Source organism: Mustela lutreola, chromosome 8, assembly GCF_030435805.1.
Source record: "Mustela lutreola isolate mMusLut2 chromosome 8, mMusLut2.pri, whole genome shotgun sequence".
NCBI classification, from domain to species: domain Eukaryota; kingdom Metazoa; phylum Chordata; class Mammalia; order Carnivora; family Mustelidae; genus Mustela; species Mustela lutreola.
In genome coordinates this window covers 92,619,269-92,633,072 of record NC_081297.1, presented here as the reverse complement: position 1 = coordinate 92,633,072, position 13,804 = coordinate 92,619,269, and the positions used below count along the sequence as shown (strand labels likewise).

Sequence of the window (13,804 nt, the reverse complement as noted above, 5' to 3'; positions counted from 1 at the left end):
AACCAAAAAGAAATAGAAAGCCTGAACAGACCCATAACCAGTAAGGAGATTGAAACAGTCATTAAAAATCTCCAAACAAACAAAAGCCCAGGGCCAGACGGCTTCCCAGGGGAATTCTACCAAACATTTAAAGGAGAACTAATTCCTATTCTCCTGAAACTGTTCCAAAAAATAGAAATGGAAGGAAAACTTCCAAACTCATTTTATGAGGCCAGCATCACCTTGATCCCAAAACCAGAAAAGGATCGCATCAAAAAAGAGAGCTATAGACCAATATCCTTGATGAACACAGATGCAAAAATCCTCACCAAAATACTAGCCAATAGGATTCAAAAGTACATTAAAAGGATTATTCACCACGACCAAGTGGGATTTATTCCAGGGCTGCAAGGTTGGTTCAACATCTGCAAATCAATCAATGTGATACAACACATCAATAAAAAAAAGAACAAGAACCATATGATACTTTCAATAGATGCTCAAAAAGCATTTGACAAAGTACAGCATCCCTTCCTGATCAAAACTCTTCAAAGTGTAGGGATAGATGGCACATACCTCAATATTATCAAAGCCATCTATGAAAAACCCACCACAAATATCATTCTCAATGGAGAAAAACTGAAAGCTTTTCCGCTAAGGTCAGGAACATGGCAGGGATGTCTATTATCACCACTGCTATTCAGCATAGTACTAGAAGTCCTAGCCTCAGCAATCAGACAACAAAAGGATATTAAAGGCATCCAAATCGGCAAAGAAGAAGTCAAACTATCACTCTTCATAGATGATATGATACTATATGTGGAAAACCCAAAAGACTCCACTCCCAAACTTCTAGAACTTGTACAGGAATTCAGTAAAGTGTCAGGATATAAAATCAATGCACAGAAATCAGTTGCATTTCTCTACACCAACAACAAGACAGAAGAAAGAGAAATTAAGGAGTCAATCCCATTTACAATTACAACCAAAACCATAAGATACCTAGGAATAAACCTAATCAAAGAGGCACAGAATCTATACTCAGAAAACTATAAAGTACTCGTGAAAGAAATTGAGGAAGACACAAAGAAATGGAAAAATGTTCCATGCTCCTGGATTGGAACAATAAAAATTGTGAAAATGTCTATGCTACCTAAAGCAATCTACACATTTAATGCAATTCCTATCAAAGTACCATCCATCTTTTTCAGAGAAATGGAACAAATAATTCTAAAATTTATATGGAACCAGAAAAGACCTAGAATAGCTAAAGGGATATTGAAAAAGAAAGCCAACGTTGGTGGCATCACAATTCTGGACTTCAAGCTCTATTACAAAGCTGTCGTCATCAAGACAGCATGGTACTGGCACAAAAACAGACACATAGATCAATGGAACAGAATAGAAAGCCCAGAAATAGACCCTCAACTCTATGGTCAACTAATCTTCGACAAAGCAGGAAAGAATGTCCAATGAAAAAAAGACAACCTCTTCAATAAATGGTGTTGGGAAAATTGGACAGCCACATGCAGAAAAATGAAATTGGACCATTTCCTTAAACCACACACGAAAATAGACTCAAATGGATGAAGGACCTCAATGTGCGAAAGGAATCCATCAAAATCCTTGAGGAGAACACAGGCAGCAACCTCTTCGACCTCATTCGCAACAACATCTTCCTAGGAACATCGCCAAAGGCAAGGGAAGCAAGGGCAAAAATGAACTATTGGGACTTCATAAAGATCAAAAGCTTTTGCACAGCAAAGGAAACTGTTAACAAAACCAAAAGACAACTGGCAGAATGGGAGAAGATATTTGCAAACAACATATCGGATAAAGGGCTAGTATCCAAAATCTATAAAGAACTTTGCAAACTCAACACCCAAAGAACAAATAATCCAATCAAGAAATGGGCAGAGGACATGAACAGACATTTCTGCAAAGAAGACATCTAGATGGCCAACAGACACATGAAAAAGTGCTCCATATCACTCGGCATCAGGGAAATACAAATCAAAACCACATTGAAATATCACCTCACACCAGTCAGAATGGCTAAAATCAACAAGTCGGGAAATGACAGATGCTGGCGAGGATGTGGAGAAAGGGGAACCTTTTTTTTTTTTTTAGTGAACACTCTAACAGGGAAGGGAGGAGTTTCACACCCACTTGGGTGGCTTTCTCTGTTCCTCTTTTGGAATTTGGGTATTAATAACATTAACTTCATTATCTTAATCTCAATCATGAAAGGTTTTATATAGATTAGAAATCTTTAAAACATAGTTTTACTATAAATAAAAAGAATCAAAATACTTTCAGATATTGGGAACTGGGGGCATATTAGAATCTCACTTTCCCTCTCTCTCTTCCCCATAATATTTCAGTAGATTAAAAATAATTATTTACATTTTGATGGAAAATATTTTCTGACTTTATAAAAGCTATTACATAGTACTGTCCTTTATGATCTCACTCTCAGTTGAGTAATTTGTTTATTCTTTTTTTAAATTTTATTTACTTATTTGACAGACAGAGATCACAAGTAGGCTGAGAGGCAGGCAGAGAGAGAGGAGGAAACAGGCTCCCTGCTGAGCAGAGAGCCCGATGCGGGGCTCGATCCCAGGACCCCGGGATCATGACCTGGGCCGAAGGTAGAGGCTTTAACCCACTGAGCCACCCAGGTGCCCCGAGAAATTTGTTTATTCTTATGTTGAAATCACTGAGTTCACAGTTTTAGTTGCTTGGATATATGCAATCCTTATTTTTCGCAGGAAGTAAGTGAAGTGTTGTGAGTCATGACAATCACACTGAAACCTAAAGTACTCCTCCCTATCCCCCGGGCCCTTTTCTTGGATCCTCTCCTAGTAAGTGACTGCCTTGTTATCCCTCTCACCCCCCACCAAAAAGAAATGAGTTTAATAAGATAGGAATGCGAATAAATTGTGTCAATGTAACATAGAGAAAAGGAAAGAAAGATGGATGAATGAGTGCATGGAAAGGAAGGGAAAGAGAAAGTGAAAGAAGAAAGAAAATATGCTTATTCATTCTGCACATCCATCCATCTATCTATAATTATTTACTTACTTATTTATAGATGCCAGTCAAAAAAAGGCTAATAAATGAAGATACTATACTTTTTTTTTTTCAAAGATTTTACTTACTTATTTGACAGACAGAGATCACAAGTAGGCAGAGAGGCAGACAGACAGAGTGGAGGAAGCAGGCTCCCTGCTGAGCAGAGAGCCTAATGTGGGGCTCGATTCCAGGACCCTGAGATCATGACCTGAGCTGAAAGCAGAGGCTTTAACCCAATGAGCCATCCAGGCACCCCGAAGATACTATACTTTTAAAAAATTAATTCAGATCAACCCCTGTGAACTGGGCTCCCAGTTCAGTGGGGAATCTACTTTTCCCTCTCCTTCTCCCTCTTTTTCTACTTGTGTACACATTTCTCTTTCTCTCTCTGTCTCAAATAAATAAATTTTTAAAAATGAAAATAAAAATTTGGGACGCCTGGGTGGCTCAGTTGGTTAAGCGGCTGCCTTCAGCTCAGGTCATGATCCCAGCGTCCTGGGATCGAGTCCCACATCGGGCTCCTTGCTCAGTGGGGAGCCTGCTTCTCCCTCTGCCTCTGCCTACCACTCTGTCTGCCTGTGCTCCTGCTCTCTCTCTCTCTCTCTAACAAATAAATAAATAAAATCTTTAAAAATAAAAAAATAAAAATAAAAATAAAAATTTAATTCTATCCATCGGCAAATATTTATTTAGCATTTACTATGTGCTACATACTAATCTAGGTGTTGAGGGTACAGAAATGAACAAAACTGACAAAAAATTCTATCCTCACTCTAGTGGAAAAAAAGAGACAATAAACATAAATATTTGAATGCCAGATGATGCTGCACATTTTGGAGAAAAATGAAGCTGTGAGAAAAGTGTTATGGGGAGTAAAGTGAAATTTTTGAAGGAGGCGGCGTAGGTTAAGCTTCACAGTGAAGGTGGTATTTCAGTCAAAACCTGAGGGTGTAAGGAAGTGAGCCAAACAGATAACTGGAAGGTTTTATAGGCAGAGGGAACCCAGAAGCAGAACTCCAACAGCATTAGTATGCCTGGAAGGTTCAAGGAAAAGTCAGGAAGGCAGTATGGCTGAAGTGGAAGGAACAAGGGGGAGAGTAATGGTTAAAAGGACAGAGATGTGACAAGGGAACAGATCATGTAGGGTCATAGAAAAGATGTTTCATTCCGAGTGAGATGATACTCCACTGGAGGGTTCAAGTGACAGAGTCACATGACCTGAAAAGTTTCACAAGATCACTTCAGTAAGAATAGAATGTTCAGAGATCAAGGTAAAATGGGAAACCAGGTAGATAAGATGACCATACATCCCAGTTACCATAGATAATAACAGTTTACACCTGTTATGGATCAGTTAAAGGCCAGTCACCCTCTATTACAATCCTTTTCTTCTCCAAAGAGTATTTCAATTTGGGCACTTTTGATCAACCACATAGTTACCTTAAATTTAGGAGGTTGTTGCATCTATCCAAGTAAAAGATTATTCTTGCCTGCACCAGGGCAGTAGTTAAGAAGGTGATGAACAGGGATAAGCTTCAGAATGTATCTTGAAGATGAAGCTGGGAGAGTCTACTGCTGGATTTTAGATGTTGTCTATGAACGAACAAAGTAAGTCTAAGGAGATGCCAAGATATGGGCCTGAGCAATCAGAAGGACAGAGCTGTTATATTTTGAGATGGGGAAGATAATGAGAGAGGCAGACTTGGATGAAAGACCAGAAGCTGAGGTTTGGATGCATCAACATTTGAAGGTGCTTGTTAAGCACTGAAGAACAGATGTTTAAATAAATAAATAAATATGTTTTAAAGAAAGAAGAAGAACAGATGTTGAGTGGGCAGTGAGATAAAGGAGCTCAGAATCTGGAAGATTTCAGACTATTTGAGAGTAGTCAGGAAACAGACCTGATGAGGGTATCAGGGGATGAATGAAGGAAAAAGAATTCTATCCAAGGACTGAGCCCTGACACTCCAGCTTTAAGAAATGGAGGTGGTGTGAGGGAACCAGCAAAAGAGCCTGAGAAGGAGTGGCCAGTGAAATAAAAACAACACAAAGAAGTGTGATGTCCAAACAGCCAAGCAAAGAAAGTGCTTGATTGATAAACTCGTTGAGCCTGTTGGAAAGTCAAGGAAGTTGTGGGATGAGAATTGACTGCTGATGTGAGCAACCCAGAAGTCAGTGGTGATTTGGGGAGGAGGCATTTGGGTGGAGTGTGGTGAAGACAAAATACGCTATTAAAAGTAATTCAAGAGAGAATAAAAGGAGAACAACTGAAGACAGCTGGAATAACAAAATTTTCTAGGGGTGTGATTACAAAGAGGAGAGAAAATGAACAGGAGCTAAAGATAGAATCCAAGAGTTTTTATCTGTTTGGTTGGATTTGTTTTCTCTTTCTTTTTCTTTCTGTTTTTTGAAGTGGGTGGAAACGGCTCTTCAATGGGCTAATCAGAATGATTCAACAGACCAGGGAAAATTATGGGGCTGGATGGTTAGAGGTGGCTCTCATTAATTGATGTCCTTGCTTGGGCCCAAAGTGGAAGGACTCTGGGTGCCACTGGAAGGGGGGCCTAAGACTGAGTGAATCTGTGGTTAGGAAGAGTGAGAGTATGTGGGCACCGATGGGGTAGTGAGTCAGGTGGGTGCAATGATGGAAGCTTGTGGAGGACTTCTACTGATTTCTTACAAACATGTATTCTTTAGGTTTTCAGAGGATTGTGACTGTCATGCTACCTTTCATGTAGAGTCCTTCAGGGCCAGCAGGGTCATGCTAACATTATCTTCTGGGATGAACTATCAGACATGCCACTGTTCCATGGCTCTGTCTCTCATCCCAAGACTAACTGATGCCCCCTCTCAATCTCTTTCTCTCCCAGTCTCACTGTGGTCTTGTGAGTTTCACTGCCATTTGTCAGCGGCCCACAGCCAAGCCACACAACTTCAGTACTTCCCTAAAACAACTTCTCCTGTATACCATAAAGCAACTTGCAGAGTCTGTAGGTTTCTGTTCAAATCTGGATGATGGACAGATAGGGCCATGACTGTGATGTCTGGCGCTGGTCTCCATGTAGAAGCAAATACCCACTTTGGAAATGTTGGTCTTCTAGAAAGAGGAACTTTCCAGGAGGCACCATCATCCTCAGTTATATGGAAATGAATATCAAATACCCACATTTGGCGGGGGGCGGGATCTGGGTGTAGAAAGGACCCTTAACTAGGCATACGGAGATCTGGATCCCAGTTTTTGCTCTCACAGGCAAGCCATGTTAGCTTAGAAAGTGGGATAGGGCCTCTGGGTTTCAGTGGCCTCGTCTAAAGTGAACAAAACAACCTTTAATATCCCTTCCAGTTTTAGAATGTAGTTCATACCTGAGTTCAGGGTAAAGGCAACAAGGCTAATGATACAATAAGAGTAGTGACCTTTTTCTAAGAATTTGGCAAAAATTAGTTGTAGTTAAATAAAAATGCTAGATAAAAAAAACATATTCTTGGAACCGAAAAAGGAGGAATGTTGTTTTGATGTCCTTGCTTGGGCCCAAAGTGGAAGGATTTCAAAATGTTGTTTTGAAACTAAGTAAGGTTAAATGAGAGCTTTCTTTGAAAAATTCTAACCTTTATAAGTTACTAGAGCTGGTAAAACCATAAAAATACCTCGTGACTCACAGAATGGGTTATTACAATTGCTATCATGGAGCCATAAAGAATTTATTTATTTATTTATTTATTTATTTATTTATTTAAAAGATTTTATTTATTTATTTGTCAGAGAGAGAGAGAGAGAGCAAGCGAGCACAGGCAGACAGAATGGCAGGCAGAGGCAGAGAGAGAAGCAGGCTCCCTGCCGAGCAAGGAGCCTGATGTGGGACTCGATCCCAGGATGCTGGGATCATGACCTGAGCTGAAGGCAGCTGCTTAACCAACTGAGCCACCAAGGTGTCCCCATAAAGAATTTATTTAAAATGTAATAGAAATCATGGGTATTTTAAATTCCTGAGAAAATCCTATGTTTTCCATATGGAAAGGGCCTGATTACACTATAATATTTGCCTGAATTTTTTTAATATTTTCCCGTGTTGTTTTAAAATTTTCTCATTACTTATTAAGACAACCTCCCTGAATTGAAAGGAGAATAGGCTTAGTAAACTTTAAATTTAACCTAGGTTTCTGTTATTTAATATAAATTTTCATTTTCTTAATTTCACTGCCTACCAATCTCATCTCACCATGAATGATTTCTCTAACACTCCCTCCCCCCCCCACTTCAAATTGTGCTTTCTTTTGCTGATGTTGTTTTTGAACAAGCTGGACATAATTTATGTGGCTTGCACTGTGTAAGTCACAAATATTTTCTTTGACCAAGTTGAATATGTTAGGCTTACACTCCTTAAGGTAGAACTTGCTTGCCTTGAGGAAAATAAAAAATAGATTTATTTAAAAGATGGACAATAATATAAATATTAAAGACCATCCTTTGTGTATGAAGAGTACACTAGCCTATTCCTGTCAGTGATGCTGAGAATTGAAAATGGATTTTATCCTATCGATCATTTTTATAGTTTTTTTCTATTTAATCCCCCTTATCACCAATGTCACACATTTGTAAAAGGACTCACCAGGTTTAGAGGTAGAAACTACAAAAAGAATGAAACTAGTGGGCCCTTGTGGATGTAATCTTAGCCTCATTAACATCATTCCATTGGCAGCTAACCTAATGGACCCCATTAAAATAAGAAACAAGGTAATAATTATCAGAAAAAGATGGATTTGAAACAATAAACACGTTCTCTTCTGTTCCAACGCAAAATATTACAACCTGACTCCCTTTGGGATTTCCTAGGAAAGGAAGGAATTTGCTGCCAGAGTAAAGAATAAGAGTCAGGTCCCAGATCGTCCTTTACCCAAGGTCACCTTCACTACCTCTCCTCCCCGCAACTGAGATCCTAGGGAACAGCTTGAGTCTCTCATAATCCAATCTAAATTAAATGTAGAGATAACCTTACAGCTTGCCTTTCTTCCCATGTTCTGTGCCTTGTACTTAATTTCTTTATAAAATTAAGTTGAATTCCCCACTCAAATAGAGGAATTGAAAAGGAAAGAAGAGGGCCAAACAGTTGAGTATGTTAGAAAGCAATGTTAGAAAGCTCTTAGAGAATATTTTAAAGCAACAACCCCATATCTGTACCTTGTTTTGAAAAGAGTCCATCTGTCTCCTTTTCCCATTTCCATGGGTTCTCGCATCGAATATTATGGACTCCAGCGTGATTTTAAACAAAAGGAAATTGGACATTATGAAGCCTGGGAATTTTGAAGAAGTTAATGTTATGATGTCATTTTGAGAAGTACAAAGTGCTATCCAGGGAATGTTCTATAAGTCAAATTTTCCTGGCTCTCTATGTTCTCAAAAGTAAGAGTCCAAAAGTGACTTTATCTTAAAGCTCATTTACTTTTCATAACATCATTGAGGCCTTCCTCTCCCTCCCTTTTATGAGCTGGGCTGGATTTGATATTTTGAAGAGTAAGAGAACTGTGTTCGTTTGCTAGAGCTGCCCTGACTAAATGTTGCAAGTTGGGCGGCTCGATCAACAGGAACTTATTTTCTTACAGTTCCGGAGGCGAAAATTTCAAGATGCAGGTATCAGCAGATTTGGCTTCTCTGAGGCCTTTCTGCTGGGTTTGCAGGTGAACTCACCTTCCAGCTGTGTCCTCACATGGTTTTTCTCTGTTCCCATTTGTCTTTGGTTTTTCCTTGTCTATCCAAATTCCCTGTTCTTATAGCACGATGGTCAGATTGGATTGAGGTCCACATAACGGTCTCATTTTAACTTACCTCCTGAAAGGCCCTATCTCCAACCACATTCACATTCTTGAGGTACTGGGGCTTAGGACTTCTACCTAGAAATTTGGGTGAACACAATTCATCCCTTAACAGAGACACAGACCAACAAAAAGGCTTTTGCAATATTTAGACACTTTTACAATATTTAGACACTGCTGGGGTGCCTGGGAGGTTCAGTCAGTTAAGTGTCTGTCATGTCAGATCATGATCAGGGTCCTGGGACCGAGCCCTGCCATCAAGCTCCCTGCTCAGCAGAGAGTCTGCTTCTCTCTCTCCCTCTGCTGCTTCCCCTCTTTCTGTGCCTGTTCTCTCCCGTTCTCTTGCTCTCTGTCAAATAAATAAGCAACATCTTTTAAAAAATGATATTTAGCCACTACTCCCTTCTGGTCTTGTGTGCGAGGATGGGAAAGAGGAATCATCTAAGTCATGTTTGGCTACAGAGTTTAGCTGAGGTTGCCTTCTTAGGAGAGGAGCTAGAAAACAGAAGGGAGGAACCTCCAACCAGCTTCTGCCAAGAATTTCCACACTTCTGCTCTACCAAGCAGGAAGGAATGCTCTAACCCTGTACTGTATAATTGAAATACAATGAGAGCCGAAGATATAATTTTTAAATTTTCTAGTAGCCACATTAAAAAATACTAAGAAGAGATGGGTGTCATTGAGTTTAATATATCTTATTTAACCAAATACATCAACACAGTATCATCCTAACATGGAATTGATATAAAGAATTATATGTGAGGGGTGCCTGGGTGGCTCAGTGGGTTAAAGCCTCTGCCTTCGGCTCGGGTCATGATCTTAGGATCATGGGTCCTGGGATCGAGCCCCGCATTGGGCTCTCTGCTCAGCAGGGAGCCTGCTTCCCTTCCTCTCTCTCTGCCTGCCTCTCTGCCTGCTTGTGATCTCTTTCTGTCAAATAAGTAAATAAAAATCTTTAAAAAAAAAAAAAAGAATTATATGTGAAATATCTTTACTCTTATTTTATAATAAATCTCCAATATTCAATCTGTATTTCCCTCTTGCAACCCCTGTCAGTGTAGACTAGCCACATTTCAAGTACTCCATAGATACATGTGGTAATAGCTACTGTGTTGGACAGTATACTACTAAGATTTTAATACATTTCCTGGGGCAGATGTTATCTTGAGTAGTGAAACTTAATTAATCCAGTTACACCTCCACTTATGAAATATTGCAAAGACTTTCTTTGTTTCCTTTGGAATAGTTGGTGCAATTTCTCCCCAGTACATGTAAGGAAATATACCTGTCACAGAGATCCTAAACAGCCCTTAAGCAGGCCATTTGTGCATGTTACTCGATCTGAGGAGCTAAAACGCATATGTCTATCAGAAAAGGATGCAGTGATAATGGGTATAGTGACCTTGGAATAATCCAGTGCCACTATATACCACTTGAAAAGAAAACTTTGTTACGTGGCTGGTCAAAGGTCCCAGACCCTTTGGAGATGTTCCCGAGGATCCTACTTATCACCTAGATCCATATTCTTTTAGCCAGACCCAGAGAAACTGCTACTCAAGTATCTGAGTCATATTCTTTGGACCACTGGGAACTCTTGTAATTCATGACACTGACAGCTGATAATTTTACCAATATGATCACTGTAAAAAGACAGAGAACATCAAACTATAGCCCTAGTGTGACTGGTCTTGCCTGATGCTTAAGTCCTAATAACTCTGATTAATGAATCTTGACTTATGGTTTAAATAAGCCAATAGAGAAGATTTATTGAACAATTGCAGGTGACTAGTTCAAGGTGAAAACAAAATAACTTATAACACATGGCCCCTGTTCTTAAAGCATCTAGTAGGACCTAGGAGATTTAGGACTTTCCTCACATAGATCAAATAGGGTAATAGAAGGTCAGAGAAGGGATAGATCATTAAGAGACAGAATCAACAGATAAGACTTCAGGCAGAAGGCTTTTTCCTGATTTTAGGATGATCCAAGCAGAAGAAAAGATATACTGAGTTGAGAAAGAGTACTGCTTGTATGATAGTCAGTGAGAAAACTGGCTGTACCAGGGGTCAGGGGACAGGTGAAACTGAATGGGTAACATGTGGCCTGTTGCCAATGTAAGTAGGATCTTTCAAACTTGGCGTATTTGGATTTGATGCAATAGACATCGATCACAATAGATGATTACCCAGATAGGACTTAACATGAGCAAAGTGATATTTCAAGTTGATTTAAGCTCTCGTTGACAAATGAAGAAAGAACTGATTAAAAGCAGGAAAAAAGAATGAAGAGGCTGTTGTAATGATTGATCAAGTGTGGTCAAAAGCCTGAACATGCAATACAATAAAAAGAATTGACACAAGGAAGAGAAGACAAGAATTTGACAGTATGTTCTCTGAACTTGAGAAGCCAGAGGAGAGCCTCAAGATTGTTGGCCCCAACAAGGGAATGAATGGGTTTGCTCATGGAGGAAACACGGATGGTAGGTGATTGGAAGTACATGGGTAAAAGGTGGGAGCTAGAGATCAGGACTTGAGAATTGTTCACAATGGATAGCTAACCTGAGTTTATCTACCCATCAGGAAAAAAAAAAAAAAATACGTAGACGTCCTAGGGAATCTAATCACTTCAGGATACTCACTGTGAGGGTGTGTTTTGGAAAGAGAAACAACCAAGGTTCAGCCTAAAAATCATCCATCTCTGCCCCAGACAACCTCACACTTGCTTCCAAAGATTCAAGTTCTGCATGAGTCAGAATCACTGGAGAAACTACCCTCTGACTCATCCCTTTTCACAGTGACAGTTATAAAGGATGTGGGCAGTGGAAGCTGACCCCACGTTTCATCAACAGTTTTCATCAGAGGGGAAGTGAAACAATACATAGTACAACGTTTGGGGGAGTGGACAACTCATTGCAAACAAGGGGTCCTGACATCTGCTGTGAATTACACCTGCACAAGACACCCCCACACCCTTTCCTCCTTCAACTCTTCAGCCAAACCTCATTGAGTTGTCTCTGGAAAGAAAATTGCTTCTTTTTAGTAGGACACAAATTTAAGTTGCCTGCGATAAATCACAGGAAGGATGGTTTGACATACTACGTGCTTCTGAATAGGGCCACGATGATGATATTCTAGAAAGAAGGTCCAGACCTTCCCACGCAGAGATCACGGACATGTCAAAGGAGTGGAGTGGCCTCCAAGGGCTTCTTCAAGCACTGCTGATATCCAGGAGCTAAGGAACTGACTTGGAAGCATGGGACAAATAATTAAAAGGAAACCAAGTAACAGACACACAGCGTGCATAGTTGCCTGACAGGGCACGCACATGGGCAGCGTATGATGTTCTGTGAACCCAACAGCTAGCCAAAGTATGTCCAAACAAGAACATACTGACAGGGTAGCAAGGACTCTGGCTGAAGCATCTGGGTTCAGGCATAACGCTTTGAGCACTAGAGGAATTCAAGAGAAAGACAACACCCAAATGACAGGGCACAGAGAGGAGAGTAGGAGAGATTCAGGTATGGGGGAACAAGACACAAGACCACTTCCTAAAACTGGAGAACCGGCAGGGGTTTGGTCTCGAGCCAACAAATCCCGTGACTCACTTACTGGAAATGAGTACGAAGGGGCACAGTTTGCTTGACTAATGGATTAATTTATAGATCAAGATTAAATGTCTAAAAGAAGAAGATAAAGAAATCAGTCCTCTAACATTTTATTAACCATCCAGTCCCCTTCCATTAATCCTCTTCTTAAAAAAAAAAAAAAAAAATCCTATCTACTTAGCTTTACCCCCCTCTTAATTTCGACTAAATTTTCAAGAAGCCATTCCTTGGATTGAATTATTCCAAATAGTCTCCAGAAAAGGAAGACAGGCTTTTGGCTAAGTACCAGACTGAATGTCTCCGTTAGATGGGAGCAAACCACTTTCATTCATTTTTTTCAGTCATTCAAGTATAGATTTTTGTTTCTCCTGCAGAAAGTTCTTTATTACCAAGGCAATGCTTACCTCCAGTGCAGATGACACCAAAACTATTAATAGATTATGGATATAATAAAGCTGAAGTAGAAAACAGAAGTGTTCTAAAAAGGGAAGTATAAAATGGAAGGGGGAGAAAAAGGCAAATTATTCTGCCTTCCAAGTTAGATGATGACTGTGTTGGGACATATTTCAAAAACAATAATGTAACATTTCGATGTTACAATAACTCGAAATAACATTTCAATATTATAATAAATCATGTTATTGTTACAATAACAATAACATAACATTTCTTAATTACCTGTATTTGGGACTTTTTTTTTTTTGCCTGTTTTATCCTGCCAATTGGTGAAAGAAGGAAGAATGTATTAAATTAAATGAAATTTTTTTTAAAACTCTGCCTTTGCTCAGAACCGGCTCCTCCGAAATCACTGTTTGCCGTGAATAAAACCCAGACTTCAGTGACTTTGCTGTGGGTGGAAGAGGGAGTAGCTGATTTCTTTGAAGTCTTCTGTCAACAAGTTGGCTCAAGTCAAGAAACAAAACTCCAGGTACTGTGCTTTTTGATTGTCCTTGTCTGAGTTCATTTTGATTAAGGCTAATTATCTGAGTAAATTAAAGTCTTATATTTGTTGAAACTATAGAAAATGAAAACAAAATTTCATCTGTTTTTTTGTGTTTCAGTGATAGAAATTAACAGTCAGCTTAGGGCAAGCCTTAAAAATTAGAACCAATTTGGCAAATTGCAATGTTGATTTTCATCTCTGCATGTATCTTTTGTCCCTCATCCTTAGTGGGTCATACTGAAAACTGAAAGGGGTTTATTTTTCCTATTGCCAATAAATTGACCAAAGGGATAGACACTGCCGTATAAAATATAATTTAACAAATATGAACTGATTGCCATTTATGTGAAAGGCACTATGTGCAATACAAATGGTAGAGTCAATACTTTAAAAT

General features: G+C 39.4%; 1 protein-coding gene across 1 annotated transcript in view; it reads left to right on the top strand.

Moving 5' to 3' along the window:
- Positions 1 to 13,804, top strand: part of PTPRO (protein tyrosine phosphatase receptor type O) — a 246,623-nt gene that overhangs the window by 184,898 nt on the left and 47,921 nt on the right. The window contains exon 13 of the mRNA XM_059185967.1: positions 13,256 to 13,395. Within this exon, the coding sequence (XP_059041950.1) occupies positions 13,256 to 13,395 (140 nt within the window). The remainder of the gene's footprint in view (positions 1 to 13,255; positions 13,396 to 13,804) is intronic.